Below are 16,595 nucleotides of genomic sequence, written 5' to 3'. Positions count from 1 at the left end.
AAAATTTTACTAATTCTTGTTTTCAGTTTTCTGGTGAAGATAAAGCTAAACAAAAATTTTAATAGCCTAGAAAAATAATATACGCTAGTTTAGTTGCTTCTTTTCTGAAAGCTTCCATCATCATCAGGTCAGACGATCATGTCAGTTCTTCTCAGAGGAGAGCCTAGCCACACTGATCCAGTTATTCATCACCTACAAGATAGATCAGTGCAGTGTTCTCTACCTGGCAATAAAAGTGAAGGCTGCATGGAAGTGCTGGCAGATGCAACAGCTTGTCTGTTACACAATAAGAAAGCATATTACATGAGCCCTGTGTACACAATCCTGGCTCCCTGTTTAAATTTGGATCCAGCTGAAGGGTCCAGATCCTTATTTTCAAATCCCTTGATGGGTTGAGATCTAGCTCTTCAAAAAAACCTTTCTTTCCCTTCATGACCCACGATGCCAGCTATACTATAAAAGGATAATTTGGTTGGCAGAGAGCAAAATGGAAGTCTCTGGTATTGGGAGTAGGGCATTTCCAGTAACGGATCTGCCTCTATGAAACACGTACTCATGGGAGAGCCTGATGAGTCTCCAAATCTTTAAAACGCAACGCAAGACCTGTTATTTAGCAAAAGCCTTCCGTCACTCTAGTAGACAATAGAACAGAAGAAAGGACAAGCAAAGTTTCCAACAGAATAAGCAACAAAAGGCCTCCTGAGTAACATGGACTGGAACTACAGAATTGTTGGAACATGTTTAGCAATATATTTAATCCTGAACTTGGCACCCAAATGCCACTGTGATTGCCACTTTAGAAACGTTCATTGGTTCATACTGTGTCTTTCTGATTAATGTAACATAGGTCCTCTCTGAGCTGTTCTTTATGCGGTGAGATTTTTCGACTGGTGATTATGCAGTACAGTTCACCTGAGCTATGCAATGACCAGAAACAGCACAGCAGTCACTTTCTTAATTACTATTTGAACTCAATTAAATCAAAGGTCAAGACCTTCCCTTTCATGTGATTTATTGGGTTTTCATCCAGATTGGGTACAGAAATTTGCATTGGCTTGATGTAATATTGCCTTTCTGGTGGGTTTATGGAGTAGTCTTTGGTTAGGCATAAAACCATCACCTGAGATGTTGACAGACAAATGGGAAGCCAAAGAAGAGATTTTTTGCATCCTTGGCTATTTAGCATAAGGTACAGAAGCAGAGAAAATCAAGAAGGCTATTTTAGAACTAGGGTCACAAAATGTAGTGCTCACCATTTTTGTGTGTTCAAGATGTGTAGGGAAGTTGCTGTCCTTGAAGCCTGCTGGTCAGTGGAGCAGTATTAATTTCTTTCTGGGGGCAAATCACTCATCTAACCTCCCAGCTGGGGATGGGATTGATTCTTTAATCATGTTCGCTTCAGAGAAGGGGGTTATATGAATCACTCTACCCTGAAGCTTCCTCAAGGTATTAGGGCTAAATTAAACAGTCTGGGCCTAATGTGTAAGCTGTAATAGACTTTGAGAGGCTCCCTCAGATAAGAGGAGTTTTAAAAATAATCAGAAAATCAACCCACAGATTAAAAAAAAAAAAAAAAATGGCTGAAGGGCAGAATCATCCTTAACAGACTGGGACGAATACATTTGCTTTGTGTGGGGCAGTACTTTACATTCAGATTCTATTAGGGAGGAAGAAAAGAAATGCATGAACTGCATAGTTCCATTCATGGAACTGCATTAAGAACATGTTTTTTTCTATCCTTTGTATATACATTTCATATTTAATCCAAAAATAACTGACCAAAAAACATTTAAAGTTGAACAATTAAGCTTCTAGGAGTCAGGAAATTCCAAAGTTAAGGTTGCACACATAGGCTTACCCTTCTACATATGCATACTGATAGTTGATCTTTTACTAATTTCTTAAAAATCCTACCATTGTTGCAACAGGCTTTGCTACATATGTGTAGAGTCCTGTGAAGTGCATAAAGTTAAACACATAAGTAAGTGGGTTTTTTGGTGGTTTTTTGCAGGATTGAGACCTTATGGTCTGATCCAGCTCTCATTGAAGTCAATGGAAAGACGCTCACTGACTTGGATGGGAACTGGAGCTGACCATTAGTGAGCAGTATTTTGTATATTAGGTGCTGAGATACAATGGTGATAGTGTCATATAAATGCCTAGTTATGTTTGCTGAGAACTGATGTCTGTGAATGTCATTTATATACAAGAATACAGTGAAAGGAATGGGGCTCCATGGTTTTACCTTGAACTTGCTGTGTGACCAGGCGTGAGTCTCTTAAGCTCTTTTGTGTCTAAGTTGCCTGTTAGTTAAAGGGAGATAACAGTACTTCTCCACCTTTATGGAGCAGCTTGAGATCCTCTGCATAACAAAAACATTGCAACTTTTGTAGCAAAGTGCTATGTTTATAAATGACTTATTAATAATTGGGTTATGAAGTTGCAATTAAAGGACATGGGCAAGCATGATTATGAGGTATAAAGAGAGACATGGATTTTCTTCCATGAGTGCAATCTCCAGAAACACTTTGTTAACCCAGTCCAATACAACTTATCCTTGGTCCTACAGGCTCTGGAAGATTATGAATACTGGCTCTGTGGCACTACCCTGGATACTTGGTCTGTGCCAGGTCAATTTATCCAGGTAAAATCTCAGCCTGATGTGAAAACTGAAACAAAACCCATTCTCTGAGCGTGGTGTTTAGAGCTTCTGAAAATAAGCTGTTTACTTTCCCATGTCCTTTATGAGAGCAGCAACAGTGTCAAGTGAGACTTTGGACCAGACTTAGAGGTTTCTAAAAACTTTAAATCAAAATGCTGCTGTTGGGGCGGGGGGGGAGTTTCACTATGACTGCTAGAGAGCACTAAGGAAATTCCTGCCCTCCTCCTCCTCGTTGTGGGAGAGGAGGCTGGACATTTAGGTCTGGGTAGGTGAAATTCACTTTTCTCTCTTCCCCCTTCATGTGTGTACACACCCATGTATTTATTTTCTTCCCCTGTTCAGTTTGATTCATTGGTCCATTTCTTTTCTTTCCCTTGCCAGCAAAGAAGAGTAACTGGTAAATTCAAACCAATGTACCCTTTCAAATTACTCGTGGTTGATCCGGTTATTCATCTGGGGAATAGTCCACCTCATATTAAAACACTGAGGGATTTGTTGGGTACCCTATGAAGCCTTGCCCGAGTTCCCTAAGTGCAAAAAGTGGTGATCAGTAATTCCACACCTAGTAATATGATGATGGAAGAGGATTTACTTCCCCTTCATAATAGGGAAGAACTTCCGAAGGTAGAGGGCTCTTTAACCTAGCAGACAATGGCATAAATAATGGATGGAAGTGGAAATTAGGAAAATTCAAACTGGAAATAAGGGCCACATCTTTAGCAGTGAGGATAATCAACTGTTGGGACAGATTACCAGGGGTCACATGGAATATTTAAATCAAGATTGGATGATCTTCTAAAAGAGATGCTCTAGTTTCACTACAAGTTGTTGGGATCACTGGCCTGAGTGATAGAAGGTGTCAGACTGAATGGCTGTAATGGTTAAAATCTGTGCATCTATTTAAAAAAATAAGGCTGCAAAATCCATGGAGGTCACTGAGTTTCTCTTTGCCAGTAGCCTTTGAGGATTATTTCACCTGAATCTACTCTTTTTGATTTTTTTGTAAGACTGTTGCTGGTTATCTGCCTACAACAGTGAAACAGTTGTTTTGCATATGACAGGCTTCGTGTACTTCTTTATATGTTACTGAGATCTGGTTCTGCATAATCATTTCTGAGAAACTTAGTCACTTTGGTATTTCACGTCTATTTTTTTTTTTTTTTTTTTAGAGGCAAAAATCTCACTTCATCTAAGAATTACCCATTTAGTGTAAGACTGGTGTGGCTGTCCTTGAGCAACATGCAAGAAATAGATGATTCGTCATTTACTTCCAGTTTTGGGCAGTTAATGTTGATTGACTCCACATTCTGGGATTTACATTACCAGTAATAATATTACAACAAAGAATGCTTTTGTGATAATCCTCTTCTGGAAAGACAATCTTAAGCACTCTGTTAGGCAAATGTATGCAAACAAGCTAATTTTTTTTAAGACTGCCATTTCTTAAAGTAATGCTTGAGATTTTAGAGCATTTGGTCTAAATATTCATAAAACATGATTTTCTGCTGTGTAAATTAAGAGAAGTACAAAGTAAAGAGAATTAAAAATGTTGAAGAAAAGCTACTTTGGATACTCCATATATTTGCAGTTTATGTTTTTAGGTGCAGTGAAAGAATCTTAGTAGGCATTTATTTTTGCTAAATTTTAACCTTTTTTGATGTTTTCTTTAATATGGAAAAAGGATAAATTGATAACAGTTAAGTTTAGCTTGCCATATCTATCACATGCAGTAGAATAACGTATATATTTATTGTGATAAATACCAAATAGCATTAACTTGTTCAGGATTTGTGGTTTTAATTAGGTTGTAAAACCTTACTTTGTTTCGATTCTTTATATGACTTTATTGTTTCTGTTAATTTTGGAGATAACTTGTCATTCTGCCCTTGTTTCCTGTGCCACTGTTTTAGCCAAAGCATATTCATAATTGTAAAAGGTCGGGTGGTGAGGCTTGGGCTGACTCAGGCTCCAGTCACCCCTCCTGGGGTCGTGTAGTAATTTTTGTTGTCAGAAGGGGGTTGTGGTGTAATGAAGTTTGAGAACCACTGCCGTACATATTTTCATTATTGCCTTCCTGCAGAACCATCATTAAAATCATTGGATGACTTGTGAGGGGAGGGGAGATGTGGGAAGGTGATGAAGGTGTTCAGTCCTCAACTTCAGAGAGGTGAAACTCTGCTTCTGATGGGTTCCTGGCAGAAGTTCTGCTTCTGTAGTAGGACCAGTTGCTGGCTTTGTGCTCTCTCATCTTCATTTCATTCCTCCTACCACCCCAGTTTCTGTTTCTAGGAGACCAATGAAGGAAGGAAATGTTCTTTCTTGCATATTGGGGAAATGTCCTGTTTCTCTACCTTGACTGTTGGTTTATGCTACTGAAAAGGTTAATTCATAAAGCCAGTATTTTTCAGAAGTTGCAAGGTAGGTTTCATGAAGTCAGCAAAGTTCTGCATGAGGAGGACTTGCAGGATTGGGCCCCTCTCAGCAAATGACCTCTTAAAGTGGAAAGCTTCATAAAGATGAACTGAGTAATCCAAGAAACAATTTATTTTCACTTTAAGGTCTCTCTCTGCTTTCAGAGCAGTGTAAAGGTCCTTGTTATGTGTACACCAGGACTTCTGTCAGTATAACTTATGTTGCACAGGGGGTGTCAAAAAACCACCCCTCTGAGCAACATAAGTTAAACCAAGAGAAGGGCCTGTGCGGACACTGCTATGTTTGCGGGAGACGCTCTCCAACCAACATAGCTGCTGCTGCTCATTGGAGGTAGTTTAATTATGTCAACAGCTCTTCCATCCCTGTGAGCAAGAAGTCTCCCCTCTCCTCACAAGTCGTCCAGTGACCTTGATGATGTTTCTGCAGGAATGTAATGATGAAAATAATTCTTTCAAGCTCCACTAAAACTTTTAGAAGCCATTCATGTGATACTGACTCAGCAACTCTATTTGCTTCTTTGTATTTGAATCCACACTTCAACAACACAGTGACTTCATTGGTAAAATACTTTGTGAAAAGTGGGACTATGTGATGTGACGGAAAATTGGAAGAAGCTTTAACACACACTGTCTGTATATTGGCGATATAAAATGATGTAACAATAGCAGGTTAAATCATTGTGTCCTCCTAGATTTCATTAGCACTAAACAGAGGAAAAACATCAATGTTCAGTTAAACTAAGATATTATTATTGACATTAATAAAATTGAAGTTCTAATCAAGCTTATTGAATGATTTTCAGTGAAAGTAGTGAACTGTTATGGATATTCTGTATTATTTATGTCGAGCAGAATTGTTTTGCGGCATCCATTACTACTGCTGGAAAATAATGCTGAAAGTACCTTGTGGCTCTCTTGTCACAGTAAGATGGTTGACTTTGACCTTAATCTGCAGTTACTTTTTTTTTTTTTTAATACAGATTTCACATATCCTGATTTTGTAGTTGAAAGAAACTTTACTACACTCCATCACAGGGACTATGTTTAGAAAGCACATAGCACATGTTGGGCATTACGACAGTGTAAATAATTTTTTTCACCTTACGTGTAAGATGTACTTTCAAAAGGGGGAAATAAACCCCTAACCTTTTCTCCCTTAATGAGAAGTGAGCCTAAGCCTGATCTTTGCAATCCATATTCACACTGAGTAGACTCTTACTCTAAAAGTAGTCTCATTAATTCCAAGGTGCTACTTGTTGTGAAGTATTATTGATGTGAGTAAAGGTGACGGAATCCAGCTAATAATAATAATAGAAAACCCACTGGTACTGTAGTAATATTCTTAAACCTTTTTTTATTCTTTTGTTCTTCAAAAGCACTAAGGAACCAAAGAGTGCATTTGAATAGATCCATGAATCGAACACTTAACAATATGCTGGCACTTGTGACCCAGAATAAAATTATAAACACTCACAGGGATGCTGGCTTCTGGCACGGGACAACTCTGCTGTTAGATACACAGTATCATGGTCAGTTTGATGTAGGAGTATTGTAGCAAAAAGAGCTAAACCAATATGGTTCTAAGGCAGTGTTGCTCTAAAGAGGCATATGGGCTGCATTAGGCAAATGTCAGCAATAAATAAATGGCTTTTTAATTGCTCAAAAGCTGTATGTTTTATAATTTTTAAGGGACATGTGATATAGCCTTTCAGACCCTATGCCGTGTAGATATGTGCAACAGCAGTGACTGGTACAAGAGAATGGAAATAAAGTTGGGAATGAAAGGTACCAGGATTTTCTTTGTATGGGAGGAGAATATTACAAATTGCGGTCTCTGTTTATTCTCTCCATTACATGAAAGCTAAGATATTGCCTGCATTTTTTGTCTCTAGTGCTGTATTTAGTAAGGTTCACTGTAACTTCCAAAGTCAAATATCTTTAATACAAAAATAAAAAACATTCCCTTTTTGATGCATTTATTCTAAAGCTAAGTGCTCCAACCCATCCTAAATCCAAGCAAAAAAGTTGTAAATCCAGCTACAGTTCAAAGGCTTTTGAGCAATCTCTCAATGCAGTTTACAAGATACCAGTTCCTTTAGTATCTAGGTGCCTACTGCTTTCTGCTAGTTTTAACAAGAGCATTGCTGAAATAGGAATTTTTATTCTGGGGTTAAAGTGGGGAAAGATCCAATTTTTTGGCCTTTGGCAAATTTGGAGTAAGCTACAGTATTCCATAACCTTTAGGAGATAAACTTCTCAACTTGGGTGAAATTTACCCCTGTTGGAGGGCTCGCAAATGGACTATGCACCACTAAAGTGCCACCTATTATAACTATTACTGGTTTTATTATTTTATTATTATTATACTGATAGTGCCTAGAGACCCCAGCCCCATTCTGTTAGGCACAATGCAAACATAACAAAAATGACTGTCCCTACCCCCAAAGAGCTTAAAATAGAACTAAAAGACAAGAGACAACAGGTAGATGCAATACATGCATGGGGGAAACAGACTTACTGAATGAGATGAAATTGGCACAGTCTTCATACTTTTCACCTCTATTCCATGACTGCTCCAGCACTGGAAAAACAGGGTGCTGTTGTGGATACTGTTCTCATGAACATCCTGACCTGACTATTCAAACAGTCTCAAACTGATGAATAGTGGCTCTGATAATGCAAAGTATCAGTTAGTAAAATTGATCCCACCAAAAGGACATCCATTTTACTGTAATTTTAAAATTTAAAATCAATATACTGTGATAGGCTATTTTGGGACTGTAACAGGATCTCTTTGCTTAGTGCTGTTAAAAGCCATATTCTTGACAAGCTGCCTTCAAATAATTATTTACCCTATGTACAAATTAATTCCCCATCAAGTAAATTGCCATGAAATACTAAGCATATAACAGCATCAATATTTAATAGCATCTGCTAAAACTCTCCAGGGCTAGACTTTCAAACTAGCATGTGGGTGATGTGCTTGCAACTCTGATAAAGAGATATTAGGATTTGTACATGCACCTTCCATGCAAGGATTTGATTACTTACTCCTTAAAGGCTCAGTCATGAGCTGACCTACTTTCTTATGCAGAAGAATAAAGGGGTATAAGGAGTTGCTTTCTGTGATATTTTCATTGTGGGTTGCCATATGGGGGTAGAACATACACCTTAGGGCTGCTACTCCCATCTCCTGTTCAGGTGAGCCAGAGTTGGGATAAGTTTTGGCTCCAGTCCTCAACACACTAGCCCTCATAGCTGGGAAGGGGAGGGGAGGGTGAAGGGAAGGTAATCTGGAAAAGGGCTAGTAAATCTTACTTTTTCCGTGGAGCGAGATGGAAGTATGGACTGATTGGGGCTATGAATCACACTTTACACCACTGCCCCTAACCCATGGTATGTTGCAGTGTGCTAATCTAGTCCTAAAATGTTTGCATTATCCTCTTTACTAAACAAACTAATTTGCTCTTAATATTTAACCATCACTGTAATTATGCTTATCAACTGGTTACTCTGAATAGCAGTCTGCTGGAAAGTGGATTGTAAAGAATTTGAATCTAGTTTACAGGCACTGTTTATGCTAAACAGACATTTAGAGTATTCATTTGCCCTTTTGAATTTGTTACTTTCTGGAAGTGAAGCAAACGTCTGTTAGATTTCCTCCCACAACACTAGCTGGAAAAGAGCAACTATATGCTTTGCCATTGTTTTTGGTACTTCACATTTTTTTCTATTGCGCCAATGGAAGAACACAAGGCAACACACTGAGGACCAGTTTTCTTTCTTGTGTATGTTTTGTGTTGTGAAAGGCTTATGATTACATCTTATTGAACATTAGAAAAGTAGATACAAGGAACGCATAGCTGTCTGGTTCTGTTCATGAAGCTGCATTAAGAACAGAATTTCCTGCATCACATATATATTACGCATATCATTAGGCACATTGGGGATGCTGTGATTTAGATTAGTTTCTGCTAAACAGTCGTAGCAAAACAATAAATAACATTAAAATACGTTGGATAACTACATGGGGAAATAACATGATATGCTATAACTACTGATTAAAAACTTCAGTCCACACCTTCATCAGATTTATTATGAAGCTCTGTAACAATGAACCCTAGTTATTATCAGTCTTCTAATTAATAACATCTCTTTTATGTGGTTGTCTTCTATATTTGTTCTTTTAAAAGGAAAATTTTTGTGCCAGCGATCCGTCCAAAGTACAGCAAGCTGCTCTATGCTTGAGAAACTATGGCATCGTCTCAGAATAGTTCTTTGGTGCCTGAGATCTTTGTCAGACTGTTAACGCATTCAGAACACAGTACAAGCAGCTTAAGGTCTGAATAAGATTGTTCACCAAATGAATTGGTGTAGCATATTAATTTGCTAGCATTTCTTAGTGTCTTAAATGTTACCAAAGTCTGTAGTATTGTTAAATACCAGCAATGTTTTTCACTTTAAACTCTTTTAAAGAGAGTTTTAAATTCTTGTCAGTCAAAGCCTATTAGCCAGCTTTATAAAACATTTCCAGACCTATGGATGAAAAGTGCTAGATAGTCACTGCACAGTGAAGTCAATGAGAGTTTTTCCTACTGGGAAGTTTAAAGGGCTTTGGACTGGGCCCTCAGTGTGCTCTTTGTATTGTTATAATTACTTTATTATGTATCTAATGTGGTGTTTCTGTTACTCATTTATTCTTGGTATCTAAGCACCAACATATGCAATTATGTAGTCTTTTTGTAAAATGCCTGTACCATATCCAATCCCAGCAGACAGTCTGAGGAAGTCATATAGGTTGAGTATATAGTTCCCTTTTCAGCCAGGTAGGTTAACACAGCATAAGTGTAGTTCAGGCTGAATACCACAGGGTTTTAATGGGACCTGATACAGTCAACCTACCATTTCAAAGTGTATCTTCCGTTGCTCCAGCAGGGACACCTGATGTTCATAAACTGGTATTTGGATACTTGAGCAGGTCTGGTATTAAACTAGAGCAACTTTCCTTTTAATCTCTACATTGAACCATAGCAAAAACTGAAACCAATATTTCTCTTCCATTGGGCAATACTAAAAAATACCCAGGCATGAACAGATTTAAAACAAACAAACTTGTGTTCAAGGTAAGATTCAAAGAGATGTTTGTGATATTAATTTTTGTACAAATTTTGTACAAATTTGTATTTTTGTACAAATATTCTGAAGGCATAAAATGTTCTCATTATTATTATTATTATTATTATTATTATTTATTACTGTATATGTTACAATGCAAAATGTTCACATGCCTTCTTTAAATCCTCCCAGATTCAAAGATTTGTTGCAAAGCAAAACCAGCAATGGCAGGCAAACTGAATAATCCTTCCTGTGCAGCTAAACTTGCTTATCCAGAGCACTGGTATAAAGTGGCTGAGGGTAGGATCCATTACCTCGTACAGTCTTTCTCAATGTATTATCTGCTCAATATGATTAGATGTTGTGTATCTGTAATACTGAGATTCCCAAATCTTGCAATATTGGTCAAAAGACAGTTTCACGGTTGATTTGCTCCCATAAAATACCTTGATTATTTACTCTAAGAGGCTAGAAGTATTACAAGTGTAAAGGGTTTGCTGAATCAGCTGAAGCCCAACAGTATCTTTCTTGCCTTTGTTTTCTAAATGGAATTATTTTTTGTTTTAATTCATGGTTAACACACTGGACTTGAACTTTGTCGATCTGGGGTCAATTCCTGGCTCTGCCACAGGTCACCTGGATGACCTTGAGCAAGTCACTTAACCTCTCTGTGCCTCACTTCCACATCGTTTGTCTGTCTTGTCTATTGAAATTGTGAATACAATTTGCTGGATACACATGATGATGATCTATGTGTTTTAGTTCAGTTCCTCTCATTGGTCAAATGAGTGAATGCTCCATGCTTTTAGATTACTTAACAGCTGTGTTTCAGGGTAGCAGCCGTGTTAGTCTGTATCCACAAAAAGAAAAGGAGACTTGTGGCACCTTAGAGGCTAACAAATTTATTTGAGCATAAGCTTTCGTGAGCTACAGCTCACTTCTGAGCTGTAGCTCACGAAAGCTTATGCTCAAATAAATTTGTTAGTCTCTAAGGTGCCACAAGTACTCCTTTTCTTTTAACAGCTGTGGACAATCATACTGTAAAAATCTATTTCCTGAATCATTTGCATGGATACCATGTGTGGGGTACAGGAAACAATTGTTTCTTGTCCTCACATTGTGGAAGCTGATAGCAAGTGACCTCTCCTTATTCCTGCTTGCATGACTATTGCTGTTCAATTAAGCATTATGGGTTTAGACCTAAATGTTTCTCTTCAGCTGCTCATAATTTCTTATATCTCTAAGAGAATCTCATGTACTATTGAACAAGTAGATAGGATAACTGCTGAGTGACAGTCCTGTAGAGCATTGCAGCCCTGCTATCCTTGTTGGAAACTGCTTCCTCTGCCAACATGAAATATGTGTGTGTGAACCTTTTATTGTACTGTAGTTTGCATCTGAATTGAGGCTTGGTAATTTGCCTCAGATTATATTATTCATAGGCTCTACTGAACAAAAGCTTTGTGTGCTTTTGGTGGGTCAGCATTTTGCACAAATATTTTCCCTTTATTTTCCACCTACTTTGATGCATTCATTTATTTTTGCTGGAATCTTGTTCATGAGAGCTGACAGAGGCTTCTGTTGTGGAAAATCTACTGTAGCTTCAGAGAGAGTCTAAACAGAGATTCATTGGCTAAGAAAAATGTTGTTACCTTCTTCACATTTAGATTTTCAGTGCAGGAAACAAAAGAGACGAAGGCCTGAGTTCTGCCTTCTTGCAATGGGTGCCCATTGGAACCGATCGGAGTTGCACCATTGTAACTGGGGGCACAGTTTGGCCCAAAGTAAGTTATGTACATGTGGTGCCAGGAAATACTGAGCTTGATCCTGGAGTTCATAGGTTTATAGAAACAGAGTTAAACTTGACATTTGCTTATAAAACAGAGAGATGTGAATTGTGAAAAATCTGTGGACTCCTAGTCTGTTTGGGACAGCTGCTATTTTGTGTATGAGTGCTCGGTGCAGCTGCAAAGTCTGAATGTCATCTTCCCTTTTTGAAGGCTGGGTTTGGGACTGCAAGGAGATGCAGGCTGCAGTCAACACCAGGTTCAGTTTGCTGTTGTGTTAGAGTTATGCAATGTTTAAATAATAATAATACAGAAAGAACAGTTGCACAGGGTCGTCTTAGCTATCATCACCATACTGCACATTGTGGCCATTCAGAACTTCACAGTGATGACAAGGGTAGGACCCAAAGTCTCTTCCTTTAAATGCACTGGCCCCTGCCACTTGAGTTATAGTGGACTCTCCATTAACTTGTAGTATAGAGTCTATGACATGCAGCTGAACAGTTCTGATTTCATCCAAGAGAGGACAGTTTTACATACACACTAGCTGGAACATGACTATATTTTAATTTTGCTGATAGTTTCAATTTCACTCTGTAACATTTATATTACAGATGATTTAGGATGCTTTGCAGAAGATGAGAAGTATTAAATGATTTTTTCATGGTGTAAATATTATATACAAATAAAAATCAGTCAGACTTTATTTATTGTATTAGTGTTAAAAAGCCCCAGATGGATTGATGCCTCATTTGTGGTGCTGTACAAACACAGTGGAAGATATAACATCGAGAAGATAATGAGGTGATAAGTAACAGTCAGCATGGATTTGTCAAGAACAAATTGTGTGGAACCAACCTGATAGCTTTCTTTGACAGGGTAACAAGTCTTGTGGATAGTGGGGAAGCAGTAGATGTGGTATATCTTGACTTTAGTAAGACTTTTGATTCTGTCTTGCATGACCTTCTCACAAACAAACTAGGGAAATACAACCTAGATGGAGCTACTATAAGGTGGGTGCATAAGTGGTTGGAAAATAGTTCCCAGAGAGTAGTTATCAGTGGTTCACAGTCACGCTGGAAGAGCATAACGAGTGGGGTCTCGCAGGGATCGGTTCTGGGTCAATATCTTCATCAATGATTTAGATAATGGCATAGAGCAGGGGTCTCAAACTCAATTTGCCTAAGGGCCAGTGCTAGTCCTTAAATCCTCCCAGCAGGCCAATAACGTCACTGAAGATGATGTTCAGAAAAGAAAACGTTTATATTGTATTTTTTATTTTGAATTTCTTAGAAATAATAAAGCTGTCATACAACTTTATGCAATTCTTCATCTGCCAGAGAATTTTTAGTGTTTGCCAGACACCTGGCAACACTTCAATTCTGTTAGTTTGTTGATGTTTGGCCTCCATGACTGAGCAGTTGAAACCTTCAGGATTGCAGCGAGGAGAGCATCAGATAGTTGTGTTCAGCATTTTGACTTGTTTATGTTCATTGTGGAAAAAAGTGATGCTGCCTCCATGGCTGACTCTGCCCGGCAACTAATGATGATATCTCTGTCCCTCTACCCCAGCCAATGGGAGCTACGGGGGGCAGCGCCTACAGGGGACATTGCTGGCAGCGTCTGCCTGCGTCTCTCCTCCGCGGACCGCAGTGGGGAGGTTCTCGGGCCACAGATGGCCCGTGGGCCGGGAGTTTGAGACACCTGGCATAGAGAGTACACTTATAAAGTTTGAGGGCAATACCAAGCTGGGAGGGGTTGCAAGTGCTTTGGAGGATAGGATTAAAATTCAAAATGATCTGGACAAACTGGAGAAATGGTCTGAAGTAAATAGGATGAAATTCAATAAGGACAAATGCGAAGTACTCCACTTAGGAAGGAACAATCAGTTGCACACATACAAAATGAGAAACAACTGCCTAGGAAGGAGTACTGTGGAAAAGGATCTGGGGGTCATAGTAGATCACAAGCTATATATGAGTCAACAGTTGAGTTGCAACACTGTTGCAAAAAAGGCAAACATCATTCTGGGACGTATTAGCAGGAGTATTGCAAGCAAGACACGAGAAGTAATTCTTCCGCTCTACTCCGCGCTGATTAGGCCTCAGCTGGAGTATTGTGTCCAGTTCTGGGCACCACATTTCAGGAAAGATGTGGACAACCTGGAGAAAGTCCAGAGAAGAGAAACAAAAATTATTAAAGGTCTAGAAAATATGGCCTATGAGGGAAGATTGAAAAAATTGGGTTCTGTTTAGTCTGGAAAAGAGAAAACTGAGAGGGGACATGATAACAGTTTTCAAGTACATAAAAGATTGTTACAAGGAGGAAGGAGAAAAATTATTAACCTCTGAGGATAGGACAAGAAGCAATGGGCTTAAATTGCAGCAAGGGCAGTTTAGGTTGGACATTAGGAAAAACTTCCTAACTGTCAGGGTGGTTAAGCACTGGAATAAATTGCCTAGGGAGGGTGTGGATTCTCCATCATTGTCCAACCTGCTCTTAAAAATCCCCAAACACCTGTCAGGGATGGTCTAGATAATACTTAATCCTGCCTTGAGTGCAGGGGACTGGACTAGATGACCTCTTGAGGTTCCTTCCAGTTCTATGATTCTATAGTCCCTGTTGCAATTAGTTTTTATAATCTTAAAAAAAGACAAGGCAGATAAAAAAATGACAGAAATTAAAAAGAAAAGTGTTTGATGTTAGGCGCACATGTTGGTTGAAATTTGAAAGCTGTACAAATAATTTGGCCATACAACTCCCATTGAAATTAATAGGAGCTGCGTGGCAAAATCCTGCAGTTAGCTTTGAAAATATCGATCCTTTTTACTGCTTTGTTTAACCTCTTGCCTATTAAAAAATTTTTTAGAAGTAGACTAAAATTAGTCTTTTATTTATTTATTTTGTCAATGTTTCTTTGCTCTGAAAAATAAGGCATGTGAAGAGATAACACCAAAATATGAAACTCATGCAGTTTCAAAATTTCATATCAGCATTTGAAAAATCTACTTTAAATGGAAGTTCTTTGTGGAAGAGCAAGTCTTTTTGTTCTGTGTTTGTACAATGCCGAGCACAATGTTGTCCTGGTCCATGACTCGGGCTCCTAAATGCTGTGATAGAACAAATAATTATTATACACCTTTTGTGTTTTATCACTTCACTTGAAAATGTGCCTATTCTGGCAGATACTTAAAACATTATGCACATGGATTTACTCTCTCTGTCAAAAAGGACACCATAATCCTACTTGTTGGGGTAGGTGTCTGATCCTTATGTGTATCTTTATTAAAGTGGTTTTGGAAGCATGTCTCTAGTCTAAGGTAAGACACTTGCTCACAATCAAAACTGGAGCACCAGGTCTAATAACTGGATTATTGTTATACCAATAAAATAAAAACCAGCAGGATCTTATTAAAGGGGAAAAGGCAAAATACCACATTTATTGTGAATACAGAAAGAATCATAGTAAGCAGTTAGTTATAGCTATAACATTCCATTCAATCTCATATTTATTCACACATTCATTCATACACACACACACACACAGGTTCTGCAAGGTTGTTATCATAGTTACCAGCCTTGGAGTTGCTCATGCCAAGCCACTGGCCAGGTGGCCTGGACATGAGGAGGGAACAGGGCCTTGTCAGATGCTCATCTGATGCTCCTGGAAGTTGCTTTGCATAATCAAACCCCAAAGTTCTCACTTTCTAGAGTCCATTTTTATGGAATTTCTTCCTATGCCAGTCTATGGGAATTGCTTCATCATGCTGTTGCTGAATCAATCAGCAGATGGCACATTCCTGACGGCCCCGTGCTGCCAGATGTTCTCTTGTTCTTTGGTTCTCTCATTCTTGAGGCTGTTGGGTGGATTCCAGTCTGCCCTCCGGGGGTCCTCTGGTTATTTCCACTTGACGCCTTCTTCAGCTGATGGACACTGGATTCTTAGGCTGGCAGCTCCCTGATCATTCAGTTGTTATCCACACCAACCATCCATCCACATACATCCTCTATCTCTATTTTAATCACAATTGTTAACAAAGCGAGATGAATAGAATAAAAGGGCGGGGAGTCTCTGGGTGCTGTTTCTGTTGTTAAAGAGTATTGCTTTGAGTCTCTCTCTGTGTGAGTAGTTGTTGTTACAAAGAATTGCTTTGAGAACAGACTCTGTCTTAGAATATACTAACACAATTAGCCGCTTGCAAGTTTCACACATAGAGGGAGAGAAACAGTACCAAAAACCAAGAGACCTCTTAATTAGTAATACTCTGGAATTTAAACTATGGGGAATCAAACTCATTTGTGATTTTAATACAGAACTTCTTTAATATGATCCAGCATAATAACTGGAATATAAAAACCTCAGGCATAGAAAGAATCTTGTTTGGTCCAGAATAATGTGGCCCTTATAAAAGCTAGGCCTGTATTTGGGATGTAGATGGGATTCAAGATACCACCACCTAACCTTAAGAGAATTTTTTGTAGCTCCTTCTCTATAAGGAGGATTGGCTCCACTTCATATCAGCTAGTAACAGACTTGAATCCACCTGCTCCTGGGGAAAAAAAAGATCAGCTTCAGAAAAGTTTACTTTGGAGTTGGAT

At 38.6% G+C, this 16,595-nt stretch overlaps 1 protein-coding gene across 27 annotated transcripts in view; it reads left to right on the top strand.

Moving 5' to 3' along the window:
- FNBP1 (formin binding protein 1) overlaps positions 1 to 16,595 on the top strand; it is a 148,584-nt gene that overhangs the window by 14,719 nt on the left and 117,270 nt on the right. For 18 of the 27 annotated variants that reach the window (XM_037879320.2, XM_043530219.1, XM_043530220.1 and 15 more), the window contains exon 2: positions 2,570 to 2,644. The exons of the other annotated variants lie outside the window; for them this stretch is intronic. In XM_037879320.2, the coding sequence (XP_037735248.2) occupies positions 2,570 to 2,644 (75 nt within the window). The remainder of the gene's footprint in view (positions 1 to 2,569; positions 2,645 to 16,595) is intronic. 27 annotated transcript variants of the gene reach the window in all.

This window comes from Chelonia mydas, chromosome 16, assembly GCF_015237465.2.
Source record: "Chelonia mydas isolate rCheMyd1 chromosome 16, rCheMyd1.pri.v2, whole genome shotgun sequence".
Classification (NCBI taxonomy): domain Eukaryota; kingdom Metazoa; phylum Chordata; order Testudines; family Cheloniidae; genus Chelonia; species Chelonia mydas.
The sequence above is the reverse complement of the archived record's forward strand: the minus strand, read 5'-3'. Positions and strand labels throughout refer to the sequence as shown.